At 44.3% G+C, this 24,476-nt stretch overlaps 1 protein-coding gene across 2 annotated transcripts in view; it reads right to left on the bottom strand.

Moving 5' to 3' along the window:
• Nucleotides 1–539: 539 nt before the first annotated feature.
• Nucleotides 540–24,476, bottom strand: part of SLC17A5 (solute carrier family 17 member 5) — a 38,446-nt gene continuing 14,509 nt past the window's right edge. Inside the window, exons 7-11 of one of the 2 annotated variants that reach the window (XM_034766200.1) lie at nt 21,448–21,606; nt 16,897–17,029; nt 11,630–11,777; nt 4,232–4,322; nt 540–2,010 (exon numbers count right to left, since the gene is read on the bottom strand). In XM_034766200.1, the coding sequence (XP_034622091.1) occupies nt 1,873–2,010; nt 4,232–4,322; nt 11,630–11,777; nt 16,897–17,029; nt 21,448–21,606 (669 nt within the window). In that variant the 3' untranslated portion in view covers nt 540–1,872. Of the gene's footprint in view, nt 2,011–4,231; nt 4,323–9,415; nt 9,746–11,629; nt 11,778–16,896; nt 17,030–21,447; nt 21,607–24,476 lie in introns of those variants that run through there. The other variant, XM_034766201.1, reaches the window with a different exon arrangement.

Here is a 24,476-nt window from a genome sequence, read left to right as displayed (position 1 = left end):
TGGACAGAGCTGTCACTAGGGATCCCGGGCAGCACGGGCCAGCAGCCTGGAGCCCCTGGACTTCCAAGAGCTAAGCAGATTAAAGCAAGCATATCTAGCATACTGAGGAGATTTAAACTTCAAGACTCCTTATAAGAAATGGAAAGGGAGGTGGATATTTTTTGCTGTTTTTAAAATGAAATAGGCAGCTAGTATTGTTTATAAAATTATTATGAAGAACAAGTTTAAGCTTTGTTGTAACGTGTGGTGCTTTCCTGGACGACTCAAGACCTGAATGCTTGTGTAGGAGGAACTCTGAGTTGGCTTCTTAAATACCTTCATGCTGTTTCACATTTGATACTCCTTGATGAAACACAAGAGCCTTGTCTTATAACAGGCTTATTCAAGTGATACAAGCTACAAAAGTGAGATTTTGGAAGAGTGTTGCCATTTTCATAATGTAATAATACTGTAATGATAAATAGTAATGAATAATAAATAGTGTGTAATAAACATGTCATAAAAACAAATTTTATATTTCCAAGATCACTGCTTTTATAATTTATACTCAGGTAAAGGAGAAAATCCCTGGGAATATTTATTTTTAGGAGGGGGTTCGTGAGATGACATTTTAGTGAAAGGAGTTCACAGGTTGTTAAAGTTTGGGAACCACTGTTCTAGACTATAATTTTCACTCACAATTGGGTTTAATCGGGTGTGTAGCATCCAAGTGTACATTTATAGTAAAAGAAAGCTCCAAGTGTGAATTCTGTACTAACAGCACAATTCTCTCAGACTCCCAACAGCAAGCGCCTGGGGCAACTTCCAAAAATGAAGTTGCACTGGTTCTTTTCCCAATATCACTGATTTTTAACCTGTGAACAGGGCTAGAGTAACCGTAGAAGAGAACTAAAAAGTATTATCCTTACGCTCTGCACTGGCCTCATTTTAGTACATTTCTACTGGCAAATTTACAACATGAGCAGAAGAATTTGAGAGTTCCATTGCTCTGAATGCTTATTGTCATGAAAAAAAAAAAAGGTTGTCAGACTGAAAATCATTTTAATACATACACTCAGCCATTGTGTTTCTAGCGCAATCTTCACATTGCTTAGAATTCAAACCATAGCAACGTACTCCTCTGTCAATGCATAGGACACTGAACGTATGGTATGTCAATATCTTACCCCACTGAGAAGAGGGGGCGGGGGGAGGGGAAGGACTCCTTCTGTCTGTTTGTCTCATATGTAAGCTGCTTGTTGTAAATTTGCTCTGTAATTACGCTGTATTAATTGTGAAGCCATGTTCTTGAACATGGAACATTTACATATTGGAAACGTGTGTAGTAGAACAGAGCCCTATAACACCAATTAAAATATTGGTAAAAAGAAAAATTAAAATATAATAAAAACCTCTAGAAAACCAGGACGTTCCTGGACATTAAAATTGTAGAAGCATGTCAATTTCATCATAAAAATTAAAAAAAGGTTCCTTATTACATATCATTCCTCCTCCTCCCTGCAACACCACACACAATCCCTTCTCTCCCCTGCGCCCTGTCAATGATAGACATCTTCCTACCCGTTTTAATTCAGAAAATATTAAGAGGTGACAGATAATGGTGCCCAGCACAGTGAGTTAAAATTCTAGGTTTTAGATCAAGTATCTGATGAAGTCCTAGCATGAGGCTATTCTACTAGAGCTAAGTAGTTTCTTGTTACAGATATAACATACATGCACTGTCAAGTGACTTCCAGTACAAACAGTACACAGAGAAAATGGTTAAACTGAAAAGCTTTTGTAGCTTTCTGGGCATCAATAGGAAAGGCACTTTTCAGGTCACATGACTTTAGTACAGTGATTCAGTATAGCCTTGATATCTCAATAACTCCTTCAGTTTCTATGCAAGTGGCGGCCATTGACTGCCCAGTCCTGCACGTCTCCACTGCCAAATAATGCAAAGAAAATTGCTCCAAATAAGTTAATAGAAGCAGCAATATAGAAAACAGTCTGCCACTCTCCCACAGTATTCTGCCAAGAGAAAAAAAATAAAAGCAATCAGTTTACAGCATCAGATCTTAGAATAAAAGTTGTTTAAAAGACATATTCCACATGCTCTTTCTTGTTAAATGAAAATTCTACCCAGTTCAGTTTCACGTTGACATCAAAAGCATTACAAACACAAAAGGTCAACTTAAATAGCAGTCTGAGTCAAATGCATTTTAAAACCATGCAATTTAACATTGTGATAAGGGCTGTTCCATCCAGTTTGTCATTTAACAAAGTGAGACAAAGTCCAAATGTATTGTCTCAAAATTGTATTTGGGCTAAACCAATGCATGGAAAATGAACCTAATGGAAAGGACTATTCAGTTTTCAGAGCAGCACAAATCTTTCCTATGCTTTATGGGTAATCAGTTTTATTATTTGTTACTCTATTATTATTCCAGACATGGGTTGTACATCAACATTTCAGCCCTGGATTGATTTTGGCCCACAGAGAAGTTAACTATTGGCAGTCACTGAAACCAGGATGAAGGTTTATAGTCTAAAAAAATGTCTCGGATGCATGCATGGCATTGGCTAATACTTTTCTAAGAAAATAAAAATAAATACTGAGGTTTACGTATATGTAGATGTTTTAAGGTTAAAAAGCCATCTTTAAAATAGCAGGTGACTATTCAAACAAGCTTGCAAAGTGTCTTTACTGGTAAAGAAAGGAAAAGCGCAGCTGAACGAGAATGTATTAACACCAGACTAAACAGTATAAGAGAATTTTTGTTAAGCTGTTCAGACAAAGCTGATCTGTTTGGACCCACAGCATTAAATAATACTTCAGTGTTTTTCAAAGCAACGGTTGGAGCGATTTATTACTAGGTTACTCAATTCACCAATTGTACTAGTAAAGTCACTCATCCCACTTGCCCTCCCTAAAGTATTCTTAAATAATTCTATCAATAATTCTAAAAGAAAAGCATTTTGGTTATGTACAGTAAAAGCTTTGTTATCCGGCACGTTGGGAGAATGGGAGGTGCCAGTAAGTGAAAAATTCCAGTTAACTAAGAGGGAGGGAGTTTGGGTGTGGGAGGGGGCTCTGGGCTAGAGGTTGAGGTGCAGGGGTGTGTGTGTTCAGGCTCTGGGAGTTTGGGTGTGGGAGGGGGCTCTGGGCTAGGGGTTGAGGTGCAGGGGTGTGTGTGTGTGTGCAGGCTCTGGGAGTTTGGGTGTGGGAGGGGGCTCTGGATGCCGGATCTGGGCGGCGCTCACCTTGGGAGGTTCCCCACAAGCGGCGACAAGTCCCTGCTGCTCCTAGGCGGAGGCACGACTAGGTGGCTCAGTGCGTTGCCTCCACCTGCAGGCGCCGCCTCTGCAGCTGGGGAGCCAGGGCAGTGTGCAGAGCCGCCTGGCCGCACCTCTGCCTAGGAGCAACAGGGACTTGTTGCTGCTTGCCAGGAGCTGCCAGAGGTGAGTGCCGCCCGGATCCAGCGCCCTCTCCCACGCCCCAACCCCACACCTCCTCCTGCACTCAGAACCCCTCCTGGCCATTCCTCTGCCTAGGAGCAGCAGGGACATGTTGCTGCTTCCAGGGAGCTGCGTGGAGCCAGGTAGGGAGCCTCACCAACTGGACTATAAACCACTTTCAATGAAGATCAGAAATGCCAGTTTATAGAGCTTTCCGGCTGGTAAAGTGCCAGATAACACAGCTTTTACTGTACATGATTGTTTCTGATTTTATGACTAAGTAGTGCTGGGAATAAAAAGTCTCAGACTGGGTATCTAATTCAAGTCTTTGAGGAACTGTAAAGTGTTTTATAATGTACACTAAAATCCCAGGATACACATTACAAATAAATACAATTGAAAGGAGTTCCTTCCTTGTTTACCTGACAAGTTTTTAATTCAGGATTCAAACGCCATCATTCTTCCATAACTATCCAAGGCAGTGTTTACCTCAACCTGCTAACACGTGTTAAAATACACCCACCTTTTTTTTCCTTAGTGAAGACAAGGCCTATTGACAGCCAAATAGCTAAAGCCCTATGCGGCTCTTTGAAATGCAACCTCACATTTTACTGCCAGTATAACAGCCACCAAAATAAAAGCCAGGGCACAGAGCTTTATCACAACTTAAGAGTAAGACTAGCATATACATCACGTTTTATTCTTATATAAAACAGCATCTCAGAATGGAGAGTGTCCATTAGAAGAGGGCATAGGAAATTTTATCAGTGAAACAACAAACTAGCAGTCTTACATGATGAGTCAGGCTTTTCGCAATGACTGGCCCCACCATTCCTGGGATAGTGGCAAATGAATTGGTGATTCCGAGCAGGATCCCAGCATACCTGTAGAAGAAATTGTTCACACTGCTTATTCAACTTATTCCCGTATTTGATGAAATTGCTTGTTATAGGAGCCAAACCACCTTCAGCTGTAGTCTCGTCAGATCACATGAGCTAAACAAAGCCAAGACAAGTTAGTACTTGCGTGGGAATGGCTCCCATTTATTTATTTTAAGAGCAACTCAGTGTCACCTTAAAATGAGTTACTGGTTTAGGTGCTTCATGCTGGCCAGTTATAGGGTTGCCACCTTTCAGCTAGGCCAAAACCAGTGAACTGCCAAGAGTCTCACCCAGCCTCTTACACCAAGCCATGCACTCTTTGGGAAGCCCCAACTAATTTGTCTAGGATGGATCCATTGGAGAGGTGAGGAGAAAAAGGGGTTGGAAGGTGGAGGTGGTTAGCGTGTGGCGCATGACAGGGTAATGTGTGGGATAGACAAAGAAGACCAAGATGCCATTGCTAATAAGACAGGAGGCATTAAGGATTTCTCCATTTACCTTTTATTGCAAAGCATAAATTCCACCAACCCAGGGCTTTAGAATATGCTCCATTGGTTTCCTTCCGATTTGTATGGGTCATGGCTATAGCACACAAATGGTAGGTGGGTTTAACTTAGGCCACCCATCTTTCTGGTTGCCACACCCACTTTTGCAGGTCCATTTGCAGACATTTGGATCTCTCTGGGATCTCAGGGTATGCTGCTCAACACACACAGCAGCAGTCTTACTTAGATGACGACTTGCTCTGTAATCTCAAGAAACTCACTTAACCTCAGTTACTCTTCCCTGTGCCTGTAAAATGAATATATTTACCTCTTATAGGGATGTTGCAAAGCATATGGACACCATGTTTGCAAAATGCTCTACCAGTTCAGAACATTAAAGCAAGTCAGTGGCAGAAGTGAGACTAGAACTAAGAATTTTAGTTTTCCAGTTCAGAACGCAAGGGATCGCAGAAGCAGAAAGGGGTAACAGGGCAAGATCTGCAGGCTGGATTTGCTGCCCCCAGAAGCCATATAAAAACCACTAAGGTTGGCCATGAGCTAATAAAAGGGAAAGGAGATATTCCTAATAGTTGTATTGGTTTAACTCGCTGTTTAACACAAACGGGATGAAATCCTGGCCCCCCTGAGTACAATGGCAGAATTCCTGTTGACTTCAGTATTTCACCCCATGGAATCTATAGCCTTCCTAAAGAGATATGCCCAGCCCTGGCATTTTACCTACTGAAACAGGAGACTCACACTGGAGATAAAAGGCGATGATGCATATGTATAATAGGGGTGTGAGAACATTTTGTACAGTGGGGGTGCTGACAGCAATTGAACCAACTGTAAACCCTGTATATAATGGAAACCACTTCAAGCTGGGGAGTGTGCATCATTCTCCCCGCCCTCCCCCAGCACCCCTTGTTCCAGCACCTATGCATACAATCAGATGGGATTAGCAGCACATGTGTGTGTTCTGAATAAAGCATTTACAAGGGAGCTACACATTCATGCATCGAGCCTATTGGCTGATTTTTATTTAAAGTCAACACACTTACCAAGCTTTATTAAGGCAGTGCACTGTATTTTACTTTGAACTTTGAAATTTTGACTAAAGTGATACTTATTTCTTTTAAATAAGGTATGTATTCATATTCCTTTGGCAACCTGAAAGTGCATAAAAATTAATATGGCATTCAGCTTCAGAGAGCCCAAGGGTAAAAGCCTCTAGGGGCACATAAGCGTATATGACAAGACACTATGAAGCCCTTAATGGACCTACGTGCAGCATTTCTTCCTTAAAACATTTAAGCACTGCAACAATATTAATATGCACTTTCAAAGCTCATCTAGGCCCCAGAGAAGCATTTGCAACTCATTCCTGGCTACATGTCTTTAATTTTTAGTGTTTCTGACATGGGTTGTGTACTTGATAACACACAGTCTGATGCACACAACTGTGGTTCAACTCCCTGTACAATGTAAAGAATCCAACATGAAACAGAAAGCTAAATATGACAAATCTGCAAAGCAAGACAGTCCAAATGATTAAGATCTTCTATAACATAGTAGGGGATGCATGAATACTATGGACTCACGGATTAAGTAAGGGGCAGAATGAGGAGACAAGGCAAGATATACGATGTGTTCAGCGCATCAGAGAGCCATGGGAACAATATGAGGGCTCTATGATGAGTGAGGTATTAAGAATCATCATCATTAAGGAAATATATTACTGTAATTGGTTGAATTAGCCAACAGTTCAGGAAAGAAGCCAGAAGTGAATATATTTTCCCCACACTGATAATTTTTCCCCTTCCCCAATAATTTCAAATGTTTACAACATCCTGGGAAGACACACCTACATTTTTATATTATAATTCATGTTTTCTACTTGGGTGTGAACATTTTTGTTCATTTATGGAAATATTTCTTGCAACTTAAATGTATTATACAAATTCCTGCTCTGGTGTGTTACAATTTTTTGAATAGCAAAAGGCCCTTATGGTAATAGCCAGCAAGCTCATCACTATTTTATTTTCTATGCCCACAGTAATTCCACAATTCATTTTCTCCCCCTTCAATGGTGGGTGTCTGCCTCAGTCTGAAGGGTTTTTTTGGAAGATTTCAGTCAAAATGGTTCAGTTATTTTCAAACATGACTTGTTTTTCCTGGGTCTCATTTTGCCCATGTCAAAAAATTCTGGGAACCTTTTCTTTGAAAAGTGCTAGGGCCTCCCTGCTTTGGAGCAAGGTATTGAAGTGTGTGTGTGTGTGTGTGTGTGTGTGTGTGTCCGTCCGTCCGTCCCTCCCTCCCTCCCTGATTGATCATTTTGCCACCCCTAGGAATATCTGACCAAATATAACCTTTGGTTAAAAAGAGCAGTTTTCACATGCTCACTAAAGCCTTCTTAGATAGCAGCTAAATTTCCTGAAGATTCCATCTACATTGGGCATATTCAGCAGGATGGGGAGTAGGGGGAAAAGTGAGACTGAGTGGGCAAGGACACTTGGAATGGAGAATCCAGCGAACTGAGAACAGGATGTGCTGGGCAAAGAGATTGGGAACAGAAGCCTGAGGAATGGAGACTGGGGCTGGCTAGGTGAGGAAGTGAGATTGGGACAAGAATTCAGGGGTAGAAAGAGATAGGTTGGAGGGTACAGGGTGAAAGGGGTCATGCTTGGAGGGAAAATGAACAGAAGATTCTGTACCCATTAGTACCACTCCCTCCACTGTGCCTCGAATGGAAGCCAAGGTATCCTAAGTCTGATAATTCCTCTGCTCCAAGCAGATATCTGTGAAACCCACTGGCATCCCCCTCTAGTGCTGGTTATGCAGAGGATGACAACCTACTATTACTCTCTGTTACGCCATTAGCTCAAGTGGGAGATACCTGTGTGATTGATCTAACAGTTCCAATCCTGCTGATGGCCCAGGCCGGGGTCAATATGATGTTACTTGGTTTTTTTTTCAGTTTGCTTTTTAAAAAAAACTTAGGAATTTACACATACAAAAGCTACGTTAAAAAACATTAAATTGCTAAGTCAAACACTCAAAAATTAGACAAAGCCAGAATTAAGAATGTCCGTGTAACCTTAATTCGGCCCTCTTGTATGCACTATAATACAGTCTCTCATTATCTGATTACATAATATTTTTTGCAAAGGACTTATGACTTATTAACTGCACAGGATGGACCTGCTCTGGGGCTGAATCAGGACTGGGTAGGGAAGGAGATTGGTCTCCTGGACCACAGCTTCACTTGTTGCAGAAATTGGAAGGTGTGTAGTGACAGAGGCAGGGGATTGCAGAAACAGAAAGAATGGCTTATGGTTAAGGCAGTTAAATGCTGCACCGAATACATGGATTCTATCCCTGCCTCTGCCACAGAGTACCTGTGTGATGCTGGGCAAGTCACTTAAGCTAAACTTTCCACACTGTCACTCACTATGATTTTAATTCCTCATTTTCTGGATATCCCTGGGGTCCGATTTGCAGAAGTGCTGTGCACTCACATTGAAGTCAACAGGAATTGTGCTTTCCACATACAAAATGCTATATAATGACAAGTTCTTTGTAAAATCAGATCGTAGGTACCTCTAATTGAGTACCCAAAATTTTTAAGTATCAGGGTAGCCGTGTTAGTCTGTATCCACAAAAACCACAAGGAGTCCGGTGGCACCTTAAAGACTAACAGATACTTTCTTTAGTCTTTAAGGTGCCACCGGACTCCTAAAATTTTTTAAATAAATACTTTAGACCTTATATCTCTGTGCCTCAGTTCTCCATCTGTAAAATGGAGTAATATCATGCCCTTACCCAGGGCCGGCTTCAGGTTTTCCCCTGCCCCAAGTGGAAAAAAACAAAACAAAAGCCGATCGGCGGCACTTCAGCAGCAGCTCAATCGCGCTGCTCCATTCTTTGGTGGTAGTTCGGTGACGGGTCCTTCACTCCCTCTCTTCCTCTTCAGCGGCACTTCGGCAGCAGCTCAAAGAGGAAGAGAGGGACTGAGGGATCCGCCGCTGAATTCCCGCCGAAGACGCGGATGTGCTGTCCCAATAACGGACGGAGTGCCGCCCCTTTGTATTGGCCGCCCCAAACACCTGCTTCCTTCACTGGTCCCTGGAGCCGGCCCTGCCCTTATCTCACAGAAGTTTTGCAAAGATAAAGTAATTAGCGTATGTGAAAAACTCAAACTATAGTGATGAGCACCACAGAAAAGCCCATGAGGAAATTAATAATTCTGTCTTTGGAGCAGAGTTTGAATTGTGTGCTGAATATAAGGCCTGGGATCTGAACAGTGGGGACAAAACAAAATATTGAATAGCTGCTCATTAAGGGAACACTGTCATTCTGTGGAATGAATGAGACAAGAGTCCTGTGGAAAAGATAGTATAGTCTTTAATGACATGATTACATATAATGCAAGAGGCCTGCACTATGGCGGTACAGGCAACCTTAATTCAGTCATTGCCTATCTTGAGTGCCTTACTTTGCAATCCTAATATTTTTTAATGTCGTTTTTTGGTGTATATATATGGCAGCCAGCCATCTAGAAAGATGGTGGTGTAAGAGTGAGTGTGTGTGTGTGTATATTATATATATTACATACACACCAATCAATACGAGGCCAATGATTCAGGGCAAGAGATGGGATTTATTGAGATTTTAGGAATTTGTCTGTTGTGTCTGTGAGGCAGTGTTCACAAGCAATATTTGTTAACAGTCCACAGCCTGTCTTCTGTGCTCCTCAGTCTCCTTTGTTCATAATGCCACTTCTCTCCAAGAGGTTTACACCAAATCTTTGACTTTTAAGAACGCAGAGAGCATCACTGAAATCTTTCTCCAATAGTAAACTGTGGAGCTGGTTTGAGGAGTTCAACGTGTAGCCCAGAATCCTGCACATCACCTGATTTCCTTTTGAACACTTAGATTAATCTTTTGTTGAAAAAGAAGGAAATTTCAGATTTTTTTTTATCTTGACCACCTCTCTTACAATTAATTCTCCACTTTGGGAAGCTAGGTGAATTGCATCTTTGAAGAACAACAGTAATACCACATTAAAGTAATACCACCATACGGCCTACTGGAATCAGCCATGACCCTTCAATAGATTTCATGCATATAGTATTTATAAACATGCATAGCTGAGGATGACCCCATCAGAATCCAAGTCTCACCCTGCTGCTAAGTTAGAAGAAGCCAAAAGCATGGGGAAAAACACAAAACAAAAAACCCCAAAACAAACAACAACTGTGCAGTAGATTGTCAGAGAGGAAATTCCTTCCTGACACCTGCAATTAATCAGATGGTGCAGAGGAAGCAGAAACCACACACAAGTCCCCAGTGTGGGGAATCCCCAAGGGAGACAGAATCAGTACAGCTGACTGTTAGCCTCCCTCCACTCAGCTACCAGCACAAAGACTGGGGTGGCAGAGTGACCAAAATCCGGCTATGCTTCCTGTGGCAGACATTAGAATAGAAACTAAAACTACAAGACTCCAAGTACAGTGCTCAAACCATTAATCCACAGCTCCCTGAAGGTGGGGGGGTCACAGACAGCTGGCACAAGCCAGAGCAGCCCATTCTGTTCATCCCCTTCTGCTTTGCTGTGCCCAGAGGCCTTGCACAGCAGAGAATCTGCCCTGATAAGTGTAGAAATCCTGTACTTCACTAGTGTCCTGCGTATGAGGGTAAATCAAACAGAGCTGTGTATTTCTTCAACTGGTCATTATTCGGTATGTATGTGGACATCTAAAGAGTACAGATAAATCTTTTAGGAAGGGAGATCTGCCAGGCTCCAGTCTTGTACAAGTCACAGAAACACAGATTAGAACAGGGGTAGGCAAACTTTTTGGCCCAAGGGCCACACTGGGATTGCAAAACTGTGTGGAGGGCCAGGTAAGGAAGGCTGTGCCTCCCCAAACAGCCTGGCCCCCACCCCCTATCTGCCCCCTCCCACTTCCTGCCCCCCTGACTGTCCCTCTCAGAACACCCGCCTCATCCAACCCCCCCCCTACTTGTCCCCCTAACGGCCCCCCCCCGGACCCCCCCCCCCCCCAACTGCCCTCCCGGGAGCCCACCCCCTATCCAACCCCCCTGCTCCCAGTCCCCTGACTCCCCGATCCCATCCACACCCCTGTCCCCAGACAGGCCCCCCGGGACCCCACGCCTATCCAACCCCCCCCTTCCCCATCCCCTGACCGCCACCCCCAAACCTCCACCCCATCCAACCACCCCCTGCTTCCTGACTGCCCCCCCGGCATCTCCCGTCCCTTATATAACCCCCCAGCCCCAGCCACGCTAAGCAGAGCAGCATGTCTGGCTGCCACGCTGCCCAGAGCTAGAGATGCTGCCACTCTGCTTCGCAGGAGCGCGCAGCTCCACCGCCCAGAGCGCTGCCTGCACGGTGGAGTGGCTGCGGGAGAGGGGGTCCAGCGGGGGAGGGGCCGGGGGCTCGCCTCCCTGGCTGGGAGCTCAGGGGCCGGGCAGGACGGTCCCGTGGGCCATAGTTTGCCCACCTCTGGATTAGAATCTAGCCTTCTATTTTGAAAAATTACACAATTACTGAAAAATAATTGTACATATGGATTGATCTGCTCATAGCCAGTGACTACATACTGCCTGCTTATGACACAGTAACATCTGACCAATTTATACAGCATGTTTTTCAAATGCAAATAACCTTTCTAAAAGGTTATAATGCTTCACCATTGTTAATATTTAACACTAAAGGGAACACATCACTCAGCTTTAGTGTTAATTCATGATGAAGATCATCAAAATGTCATCTGTATTAAAACCAGCTTTAGCAATACTTACGACGGTGCTATGTCCAGGTGGTTGATGCCAAAACCAGATGTACAAAAGCCTCCTAGTGTTGTTGATATGGTTAGGAATGCAACAGCCAATGTGTAGTCACAGCCAATGAATCCAGCTGCTACTAAAAATACTGCAGGTCCAATCATTCCTAAAAACAACAACATCATTTAGAAACCTCCAGACTCTTACCACCACAGAGATGCTTAATGTTATTTATCATACAAAGAACCTAAAACGAAGTTAGGTACTTAGGTGTATTTTCTATATTACTACTGCCACCTAGTGCACAAAACATAGCATGGTACTATTTAAATTAAAATGGAGATTTGCATTTTTATGGCTCCATTAGAAGAGAATCCAGGATGTCTGTGCTGCATGAACCCATTGAAGTCCATACCGGTGGCAGATAGGAGAGCAAACTTTAATTGGATGAAAGGTCATCAGAAATTATACTGATCAGTCCAGTCTTATCAGATCTGGTCAATTTTATGTATACACTATGATAAAATTAACAGAGGCTGCAATAGCAGATAAAATGGGGGAAGACTAGAGCTGTGTGAATTATATGTGATGAATAAGTTATCCAAATTGAACACTTTTCTTTTTGATGAACTGATCCTGACTTCTGCAAGTGTATTCATTATCTGTAATTGTGTAAACAGATGATTTGACCAACTTTCAGCCTGTGGGTGTTTGTCAGCTGTTTAGTTTGACTGGTCACTTAAGTCACATGTATTGTTTCTGCTCCCTCAGGGGTGACAAACTTTTTAAGACAGGAGAATAATGAACAACGAAAGGTGAATAATGAATACTGATGTTTGGGCACAAATACCCCCATTCAAATGCCAATACAGCATTGTTCTCTTCATGTGGAGAACAGCCATTCCTCAACCATTTGAGTGACCAGAAACTCATTTGCATGAATATTTGCAAATAGGAAATAAGGGTGAACCAAACCACCATTCAAATTCAAAGGAACGTCTGCAAATACTTTCTGGTCTTCAAGCAACTATATGTAATTAGTCAAAATAGTCTGAGCTTTGCAAACCATCAGATACCAAGCAGGAACAAGAGATTATGAATTCTGTAGTGGGATTCAGACATTATACTATCTGTAAGTACACTCTAATGGAACAGCTTGCTATTACAAGACATTACTTTAGATAGTCAGTTTCAAATGGTAACCCCATATGTTCCTCAAAAGTGTTAGCTTTAGAAAATTTTGATGCAGTATTTTGTCAGCTCTTTCCAATGGGCTCTTTACAATAGGTAAGTTCTGGAGCATCTTGAGACATACAAGCATGCAACCAAATCACAAGTTTCCGGATTTATGTGAGTTTTGTCAATGTACTGATATGCCACAACACTTGGATACTGAAAAGATGGCAGTCAGTTGTAAAAAAGTTAAAAATATATGCTCTAGCAATACATTTGGAAACTATGAATCATTCCTTGCCCTCTTTACCACAGATAGATGTGGTTGCATAAAAGGATGAAGATATGTCTTAATGATGTCTTTTTCAAGCTAAACGTATCTTGTTAAGGAATCTTAGGGAAAGGAGAGAATTTCTTTTTAAAATGTGTATTTCTGGATTTTTCATTTTGAGTTTTGCTGGCCTGGATTTCAAAATGTCCTGTCAGAATTTTTACTCCTTCCTCAGCTTTGTTAATTAGCTGTTTTTCCTCTAATTTACAGGCACTTACAAAAATTGCAACAATTAGAGATTTTCTTGGGCATGGGTGACTAAAATCAGCCAGGTACTGCAACCTGGAAGATACCAAGATTAGTCTATGATACCCACTTAATAACATTCTAAAGAGCATTGAATTACAGATAGTAATTTACGAGTCTAAGGGCTGGTTTACACTAGGTGACCAGATGTCCCGATTTTATCGGGACTGTCCCGATATTTGCTTCTTTGTCCCGCGTCCCGACCAATGTTTGGACGGGACACTGGACAAAAAAAGCACATTTGCCCTCCGCTCCAGCACTCATGCCCCCCCCTTCCCCCATTGGATCCCTCCTCAAATCCCCTCCCTGGCCCCGCCTCTTCCCCAAGCACGCAGCCCGCATTCCCCTCCCTCCCAGGCTTGCGCGCCGCTGATCAGCTGTATGGTGGCTGTGCAAGAGCTGGAGGGAGGCCGCCAGACACCAGTGTGCGGTGCTGCGTGGGATGTGAGGGGGATGGAGGGAGGCGGTTAGGAGGAGGGATGTGTGGAGGGGGGATGGAGGAAGGAGGGTTGGGTATCTACCAGGAGAGCAGGAGGGGAAGGAAAAGTTGCTGTGGCTGCCGGGGGCTAGCTGGGCATGGCCCAGGCTGCGTGCAGGCAGCAGCCCGGGCTGGCTCTGGCCCAGGTGGGCGGCGCGGCCTGGGGGCGTGGGTCGCCGGAGACGCGCGGGAGAGAGGAGCTGCGGGGGTGAGACTTTTCCCAGGCGGGGCGGCCGGCGGACAGGGGCGAGGAGCTGGCCGGGGTCCCCGGAACCCATGAACTTCCCCGCCGCTGCTGGGGAGCCCCGCACCTCTCCTGCTCGGCTGCGCTCCAAGCGGCTCGCCCTGTTGAGAAGGAGCTGCTAGAGCGCAGCCGAGCGGGAGAGGCGTGGGGCTCCCTGCCGGCAGCGGGACGCGCCGCATGTGCCCAGGGCGGCCGGGAGGCTCCGCGGGACCGGGAAAAGCCCTGGCTCCCACCCGCTGCCCGGAGCCCTGGGGAGGCGCTCGAGAGACTGGCTGCTGCTGCGGCTCGGCTGTGCCAGTCCCGGCCCCCTGCACGCCCGCGCCGCCCCCGGGGTCCCCGGCTCCCAGGCACCGACATTGTTCCGCGCCCAGCCCCGGGCTCGGGGCCTCCTGCAGCCGCTTCCAGGGGAGAGACAGCTTTGTCCCCGCCCGGTCCCGCTATGGGGCTCTGCCTCCTTGTGCCCATCCAGCCTGTGCCCTGCCCGGGGCCCCGCTAGAGCCATACGCCCTCGCCCACCCGGACTCCTGTGCTTCCCAGCGCCTCCTCTTGATCCCCCCCGATGCCCTCTTTATCCCCAGCCCCCTCTGCATTGGGGCCACCTTTTGCCCTGGAGTGGGCAGCGCGTGTGGCTGGGGCGCTGTGTACTATCCGGCAGCGTGGCTGGGGCCTGCTAATGCCCCCCACCCCTGCGAAACTGCTTTTTTTTTTATGCTCCCCCCACCCCCGCATCCCGATATTTCATCCGTGATCTGGTCACCCTAGTTTACAGTTACAGCACTGCAGCGTCGCAGATTAGCTTAGTGAAGATGCTACCTATGGGCACTCCACCTTCCGGGGAGGCGGTAGCTCTGTCGATGGGAGAAGCCCTCCCATCAGCATAGTGCTGTCTAGCCCAGGAGTTCAGTTGGTGAAACTGCAGAACTCAGGGGTGTGGATTTTCCATATCCTTGAGCAACGTAGTTATACTCATGTAAGTTCGTACTGTAGACCAGGGTTAAGGTCTACATGTCTTCACTGGTAACGTTAAAGCACTGCCGCAGCAGCGCTTTAACATGACTGTGTAGTCGTGGCACCAGCGACTATAAAACGCCCCCCACCTCCATGAGGGGAATAGCTTCTAGCGCTGGTGCACTGTCTACACTGGCATTTTACAGCACTGAAACTTGCAGTGCTCAGGGGGGTGTTTTTTCACTGCCCTAAGCGAGAAAGTTGCAGCGCTGTGAAGTGCCAGTGTAGACAAGCCCTTAGTCTCACTGATTTTTAATGATTTCCTCAGTCATTTAGGCGACTTTGAAAATTTCACCCTTTGATGCAAGCACTGTAAAAGAAATTTCTGCTCCAGCGGAATCTGTTTTTCTGAGAAATCAGATGACAAAAGTTGCTTTAAATAGATATGTTCATCTTTGCTTGTTAGAGATAACATAGTGGAATGATAAACTTTTTTCCCAGAAGACATTTCAGTGCAGATCGGTGGGAAAAAAACAGCAGGTTTATTATTATTTAGAAAAAAAGGTCTGACATTTAATTTCTTCAGTTATGTATATATAACGTACCCTCATCAGTGCGGCAGACAAGAATTTAGATTTGTAAACTTAAAATATGCCAAACACACTTCTTAACCCATCCGTTGCTGGGGACAATAAGCACATCCAATAGTTGAAGGAATTAGTAAAAACATTTGCAGCTCACCTTTTAAGAGCAGAGTAGGAATTTAAAATAGGAAGGGGGATTTTTATTTTAAAGCTAGACAGAAAAAGACAAGGCAAACCAAGCTAAAGTGACCAATGTATGATTGATGCACAGAGCTGTCCCTAGAGATTGTGGTGCCCTATGCAGCCTCCCTGCTCGGGGGCTGGCCCTGGGCTTCCAAGGGGTGTGTGTGTGTGTGTGTGTCTCAGGTCTCTGCAGGGGGTAGGGCTGCGCCCAAGGGCTTTGGGAGGCAGGAACAGCCAGTGTAGGAAGGCAGCAAGGGTTAGGCCCAACCCCAGACTCACGGGGTGGCGGGAAGTGGAGCGACCCGGCCCCAGCCTGCTCTGCTCTGCTCCCCCAGCTCCCAGGCTTGGGGGAAAAGAGGAGAACCTCCCCCCAACACTCACCGGCGGCATGGCTGTGAGCCGGTATGGCGTAGCGGAGTGGGCTGGGGCCGGTCGCTCCACTTCCCGCAGGGGGAGTGCAGGGCGGGCCCGACCCCTGCTGCAGTTCCCCGGGATGCATAGCTTAGGGGACGGAGTTTGAGGGGGGAAGGGGCGGGGCTGGGGCAGAGCAGGGGCAGAGGGGAAGGGGTGGGATAGGGCGGAGGCAGCTTTCCTGGGCCCTGCTGTGCGCAGCCCACGGGGGGCCAGCTCAGCCGTCCAGGCGATTGGGCCGGCTGCTGACGCTGGATGCAGCACGCAGCTGCATAGGGCACCAGGAAATCTGGGGCAATTTGGTGCCCCACATTTCCTGGTGCCCTATGCAGCTGCGTAGTTTGCGTATGGGTAGGGACGGTGCTGTTGGTGCATATCAAACCAGTCAAACATAAGATACATAGGTCCAAAGGAATCCTAGGAAATAGCGTAATATTAATGATTAGTCCAGCAAGCAAACACATACATTTTGGTACAACTTCTGCATGTGCCCTGCAACTCTCGGAGATCACTACGATTACCAGCATTGAAGAACAGCACCCCACCCCAAACACACATATACTTGGACCGACGGCAGACCATTTGTAAGGAGTCAAACTCATGATGCCTACGTTATCCCTAACAAGGCACCATTAAGTGTTCTAAACTGAAGAAAAAGCATGCACGTTATTCACCTAATTTACCTACCTATTAGGGTAAATGTTTTGCGCACACAGACAGTGGACAAGTTCTGTTTGTCCCTTAAGTAATCAGCAATTTGACCAGACATGATTATACACAGCCAACACCCAAAATAAGGCAGTGCAGATAAAAATCCATTCTGGAGAGGAGATAAAAAGGTTAGGGTTATTTTAAGTTATAATACCGAAACAAACATAAAATATTCGGAAAAAGCACTTGTGCTCCAGCGATAAGAAGATACTTTGCTCTACTAAAAATGTCAAGTGAGCCAACAGGATAGCCATCTGTTCTTTCATCAGATATCTGGTGATAAGGTAGGCAGATCATTAAATTTTTTACACAATTATTTTATTACATTTTAGAACGCATGAGTGCATGAATACTGCTCAGAGGCCACCACATACAGTTAGTCTGATCAGTATTCCGTTTAACAAAAATGGGGTTGGAAATAATTGTCAGATGAAAGCCAACAACTCAATTTAAGGGACAAAAGAGAAAAGAAGTAGAAAAACTCTATATAGTCAGGTTAACATACACCAAATGGCCAAGTCACAATTTTTAAGGCTAACAAAAATTTTGAAAGTTATATTAAACCTCATGGTTCAGAGTTTAATCCAATATCTATTAGAGAGCTACTTGAGACCTAATGTGGGCGGGTCAGATTATCGCAAATCTGCCTTTTGTGGGGTTTCTTATCCAGTATGGCAATTCCTACATCCTTGCAGGCCCTTACAGTGTTGCCACTAAACAAACTGCAACACACACATATTGACTTCCACAGAAGCAGGATTGGATCCTTAGTGTGCCCTTGTACTATTCCAAGTGGTTCATCTGATGTAGGAAATCTAAACTACTGAACTGTGTTATATGGTTCCCAAATTAACTCAACCTTTTTGCCTTTTCATTTAACTTGAGGGCTGATTATCTGTAGTGGCAGGGTAAGTTGCTAGGCTTTGACTTAAAGAAGTGTTTGGATGTCCACTGGATGGGGGTACATCTCTTAGGCACAAAAATATTATGTTACTCATTAAATGTAAAATAAATCAGGGAAGAAGAGAAACTTCTGCATTACATTTAATTTTAAATTAGAGCTTATTGCTATATTTGAAAACTAAAGCACAAGTCTCATCCCAACAGGATTCCTCCTAATCAACACTCAAAAATGATGCCCATTGTTTTTTAAACTTCCGCTTTTCAGAAGAGCAATAAGTAAAAACACCTAAAATCAAGAGACAGTCTCAGCAATAAAGATCCCCCTTTTGAAGTGCCTTTGAAATATCTATCAGCATTTTAACAAATTCCCTTTTATTAGGTGGACAACTAATCTAATACCGGAATAGTGTTGAAACTATGTGGCAGCTTTGCATTTTAAATGTTAATGTAATTCCCAACGGAAAGTGTGGCAATAGGCTAAAACGACACTCTTATGCAAGTGATTTTTTTTTTTTAAATGTCAAACATATGGCAGTCTGAAGTCAACTTGCTTTAAAAAACGCCAGGGATACAGGAAAGCTGCACTCAACACATTACTTGCTAACATTTAAGCAACAGTTTTATATAAAGTAGTAAAATTAAAGGCTGTGGTGGCAAACACCTCTGTCATGGGCTTGCTTGAACAGCTCCCGAGTCCTCTGATCCAATGGCCTGTGTTAAATAGGAAGGACACTAAGCTATGCTTTCCAAGTTCTTATTTAACTCTGAGCACCTCTGAATTTGTTCCCTGCTTACTTCTCCTGGCAAACTATTTCAGCTGTGATGCTGGAACTTTCTTCTTAATATAAGCATCGCAGTCAAGTGGCTTGGGCACCCACCTAGGAATCAGGACACCTGGGTGCTGAGCTCATTCACTGACCTGCTGCGTGAATACGGGCAAGCCACGTCACCTGTTTCCCTTGGTCTGTCTCATCTGTTTAGATTCTGAGAGACATTTGTCAAAGGTGCTAGGCTCCCATTTGTGGCTTTGAAAATTTCCCTCTGTAAGCAAAGTAGGCTTCAAATCACAATTGGAACCTTTAGGTGCTACTGTAATACAAATAAATGAAATCTAAATCAAGGGTTCTCAACCTTTTTCTTTCTGAGGCCCCTCACAACAAGCTATAAAAACTCCATGGCACATCTGGGCCACAACAACTCATTTTCTGCATATAAAAGCCAGGGCCGGCGTTAGGGGGTAGCAAGCAGGGCAATTGCATGGGGGTCCCGTGAAATTAAGCTGCTCAGGCTTCGCCTTCAGCCCCAGCTGGTGGGGCTCAGGGCCCTGGGCTTCAGCACCATGCACTGGGGGTTTGGCTTTCTACCCTGGGCTCCAGCAAGTCTAACACTGGCCCTGCTTGGCAGCCCCCCAGGTGTCCCGGATCCCCAGTTGAGCACCACTGATCTAAATTATATGTTCCTTTTGTTCAACTTCAGCCAGTCAGTCTTGTTTTATGATGTGTCTAACTGTTTTCCCTCTCATATCATCCTCATTTAAGTATTTACATAGCATAAGCATGTTTCCCCCTTTCAGGCTAAATAATTTCAATTACTTTATAATTTTCTCTTATGTCCTGTCATCATATTCCTGAATTATGTTACATTTTTGGATTTGTAGCACAACTAAATCCTGTATTACAACAGTGATTTGTATTTTACCTCTGCTGAGGAGGAAAAAAGGAAAAGGAATACCATGTTTTAAAAGGGATCCCATCAGATTAAAAAACATTGCCTAGATTTCAAATAAAAGAGTTAAAACTAATTTAAGATTATAAGAACAGCCATACTGGGTCAGACTAAGGCCTGGTCCCCACTAACCCCCCACTTCGGACTAAGGTACGCAAATTCAGCTACGTTAATAACTTAGTCCGAAGTACCTTAGTCCGAACTTACCGCGGGTCCAGACGCGGCAGGGAGGCTCCCCCGTCGATGCCGCGTACTCCTCTCGCCGAGCTGGAGTACCGGAGTCGACGGCGAGCACTTCCGGGATCGATCCGGGATTGATTTATTGCGTCTAAACCAGACGCGATAAATCGATCCCAGAACATCGATTGCCTGCCGCCGGACCCTCCGGTAAGTGTAGACGTACCCTAATGGTCCATCTAGCCTCGTATCTTGTCTTCCAACAGCGGCCAGTGCTAGGTGCTTCAGAAGGAATGAACAGTTTCAAATACTTTACCTGCACATCAACCCCAATATTTTTGGTTTTACCATTTCTCTCCCTTTTTTTTTTGGTTGCCAGGTGGAATACCCATCAACCCCTCTCCCCCCCCAGCCCAAAAAAACCCCCTGCCAACTAGACAAACAAGAAAACCAATCCCACCTCAAAGAGAAACTGACTATGCTGGGGAAACCATGAAACCGACTGCACACAAAGCACTAACAAATGCACAACAAAAATAAACTCCAAAGAATTCAGAGAAAATGTATTTTCCCACCTACTCTTTCAGTTAAAGTAATCTTAGACGTTCTAGTAACAGGTAAAAAATTCCAACAGAAAAAGTGATTTGGTAGTAGGTGCCTAAGGTCCTACCAAATTCACAGTCCATTTTGGTCAATTTCACAGTCATAGGATTTTAAAAATCGTAAATTTCATGATTTCAGCTATTTAAACCTGAAATTTCATGGTGTTGTAATTGTAGGGGTCCTGACCTGAAAAAGGGATGTTATGCGGCCCACAAGGTTATTGTAGAGGGGGTTATGGTACTGCTGCTGGCAGCAGTGTTGCTTTCAGAGCTGGGCAGCTGGAGAGCAGCGACTGCTGGCCGGGAACCCAGCTCTGAAGGTGGTGCAGAAATAAGGGTGGCAATACTGCAACCCCCTGAAATAACCTTGCGACCTCCCTGCAATTCCCTTTTGGGTCAGGATCCCCAATGTGAGAAACGCTGGTCTCCCCTGTGAAATCTGTATAGTATAGGGTAAAAGCACACAAGAGACCAGATTTCATGGGGGGGGGAGGGGCACCAGATTCCATGGTCTGTGATGAGTTTTTCATGACTGTGAATTTGATAGGGCCCTATAGATGCCCCTTGAACTAAGTCCCTTGGAACAGAAAATATTACAGTGTAGATAGGATCTCAGATGTATCCATTTAGTCTCGGAGATACACATTTTATTAGCTGATACTTTACTATTTTCTAACTGCACTTGTAGCCTCTTCTTGTTCCTCAAATTCATGCCACTTTCAGTGCACTGATTCTTCCTTCTGGGCTAATAAATAATGAGAAGTATTTATTTAGGAATTGTATTTTCTCCCCTTCCCTGTTCCACTGGGCTCCTACTTTGTCCTTTTCTTACATTTTTTTTCCAGAACACAAACAAAAACAAAAAGAACAGTGCAGAGAGGAGACAGTGCAATTAAACAATGTTAGTAGCTATGGAATAATTTAATGGACATCAGCAGGAAAAATTCAATGTGTGGAGACTAGTGATGACATGTCAATGACAATCTGGGGTAGAATCCAAGCTTCCCGACTGAGTACCCTGTTCTAAACACTAGACCATATCACCACTCTACTACACAGAGAAAAACTAAGTCAAGAACTATAACAGGAAATGGATTGGAATATTTTCATTTTATCTCACCTCTTGTGCATCAAACCGCAAGATCTCCTTCATGTACGTAGGCAATAGTGTGAGAAGAGTGTAGAAAGTCCAGTTATAAGAAAAGTGTGCCACTACAATAGCCCAGAGTGGAAGGGATTTCAACATGGGTTCCCATGGTACAGACTTCTGAGTAGAAAGCTAGGAAAATGGAGGGGAATAATCAGGACAACTCCTAGGAATATTTATTCAAGATATTTTGAACCTTACCTAAATCTGATTATTTTGCATTCTGAAGAGCACATTCAAACTCAGCCCGAATCCTTAAATGTGTGTTCTTTATAGTTAATTATAGTAACTGAACTAAACAAAACTTGACAAATTAGGAAGCAAATGGAAAGTCAGAAATCTATTATGGAGTCAATTATTAGGCCATATTTTTTGCCTTTTTATTTAAAAAGCTACTGCAGCTGAAACCCTACCGAAACCAATAATACAAAAGTGGGTTTATTCCCTCAGTTACTTTGGTATGTAGGTGTGACATTATCTGATTAAATTATGACCACGTAGATCGTTGCTACCACTGTTATACAAGTGCAACAAATCTTGTTCGAAATGTGGCATGTAAGAAGTCAATGGAAACGTTCTGATTCACTGAATATGATTATGCTATTTGTATGCATGTATCATTTTTGTAGCTGAAGTTAGGAATATTAACTATGTACTTGTATTTCTAAGGTGTTTGCTTCTGGGTAACACCAACAAGGTGTTTAGCCAGCACATTGTTAAGGAACTATTCAAGTAGAATGGCCCATTAAAGAACACTTAACTTACAATGGAAGATGTCCATCTACTCTTAATGGACTCCCCCCATCACTAAGTGAAGTCATGCATGGACATGTGACTTGCCCATGTGACTCCAAACTCCATCTTTTACCTGTAATTTTCCACAGTAAGAACAATGGGATTCCCTTCCCTTGAGAGAAGTTATAAAAGGCGCTGGAAAGATCTCCATTTTGCCTCTTTCCTGCTCAAGCCTCTGGACTATGGACTTATACAAATGGGAGCATTCTAACCAAGGGATTGAGGACCTTCCAATGATTTGGAAGCTACCAGAGACTTGACTTAAGCCAACAGTTTATTCCATCACTGCTATAAGCCTGAAAGAAGAACGTTGCAATTATTGTATGTACTTGATTCCTTTAACCAATTTTAACTCACCTTTCTTTCTTTCTTTTTATAAATAAACCTTTAGATACTAAAGGATTGGCAACAGTGTGATTATTGTGTAAGATCTGAGTTATATATTGACCTGGGTGTGTGGCTGGTCCTTTGGGATCAGAAGAACCTTTTATTTGATTAAATTGGTTTTAAAGAACCACTCATCTTTAAGTCTAGTGTTTTTGGTGGTGATACAAGGACTGGAATGCCTAAGGAAACTGCTTTTCTGACTTCTTGTTAGCCAAGTGTGGTGAAACAGAAGTTTACTTTTGTTGCTGGTCTGGTATATCTTAGGGGAGAAAACCACCAGTTTTGGGGTGTGTAGGTGTGACATTATCTGATTAATCCTATTTCTCAGCAGTTTGTCCCGAATTTGGTGTCCATTTATTCTTTTGCGTAGAGACTGTCCGGTTTGGCCAATGTACATGGCAGAGGGGCATTGCTGGCACAGATCACATTGGTAGATGTGCAGGTGAATGAGCCCCTGAATAAATGGACACAAATCTGACATCAGGAATCATAACATTCAAAACCCAGTAGGAGAACACTTCAACTTCTCTGGTCACTCAGTAGCAGACTTAAAGGTGGCAATTTTGCAACAGAAAAGCTTCAAAAACAGACTCCAATGAGAAACTGCTGAACTTTAATTAATATGCAAACTAGATACCATTAATTTAGGCTTGAATAGAGACTGGGAATGGTGGAGTCATTACACAAATTGAATCTATTTCCCTATGTTAAACATCCTCACACCTCTTGTCAACTGTCTGAAATGAGCCATCTTGATTATCACTACAAGTTTTTTTTCTCCTGCTGATTATAGTTCATCTTAATTAATTAGCCTCTTAGAGTTGATATGGCTACTTCCACCTGTATGTTCTGTATGTATATATAGATCTCCTTACTATATGTTCCATTCTATGCATCTGAAGAAGTGGGCTGTAGCCCACAAAAGCTTATGTTCAAATAAATTGGTTAGTCTCTAAGGTGCCACAAGTACTCCTGTTCTTTTTATAACAACTCAATTACTCCCTCCTTACTATTATCAACAATTAGGGACTTAAAGTCACTCCTCAAACACATGTGAACTGAATCTCTCCTATTCTGAGATCTTGAGCAGTGAGAGCACCATAGACACTCAACGTATAATGCTTGCATGTCTTGTAGTTAATAATCATTTGAGTCCATTCATGTTCTGAATTATGTAAGTGTTCCTGTATGCACCCAAATCACTTATCAAAATGTGACATTATATGCTAACAGGCCTGTAGTGGGGTGGTTACCCGCTCCTGCCCTGCGGGGCTTGAAACAGCCCAGGAGAGGGGCTGGGGCAAGAAGCCTGGGCTGATTGGGGAAAGTAGGCTCAGCTGTGGCCATGCCCCAATCAGACCCAGCTGGCCCCCATAGGAGGCTGTGAGCCAGAAGCCCAGTAAGTCTCCCTCTGCTTGTAGGTCCCCTGGCTGCAGGGACCGAAGCAAGACACCTAGATTGGGAGCAGGGGAGCTGGGAGCTCCGGCCTGGAAAGCCCCAGGCTACAGGCCTGACTATAGGCTGAATAGGTGCAGGGTTGCAACGGGGCAGCCCATGGGTAGGCAGAGGAAGCAGGTCCGAACCCCTTTGCCTGTGATGAGTGGCTTATACTGCAGTCTGCCCCAGTGAACGGGGGATAGATGGAGACTGGGCAGTAGCCAAAACTGAGGCGAAGTGGGGATAGCGGGTGGGGGTTCCCCTGGGAGAGGGAGACCCAGAACTTTGGGGGTACTGCCAGGGGACAGCACCCAGTCAAAGGGGCACTAGGGTCCTGGGAGGGACATGGGGGCCAGCAGTGGCAGCAAGATACTGGCCTGAAG

The sequence above is a fragment of the Trachemys scripta genome, chromosome 3, assembly GCF_013100865.1.
Source record: "Trachemys scripta elegans isolate TJP31775 chromosome 3, CAS_Tse_1.0, whole genome shotgun sequence".
In the NCBI taxonomy this organism is placed as follows: domain Eukaryota; kingdom Metazoa; phylum Chordata; order Testudines; family Emydidae; genus Trachemys; species Trachemys scripta.
This window is presented reverse-complemented; position numbering and strand designations above follow the sequence as displayed.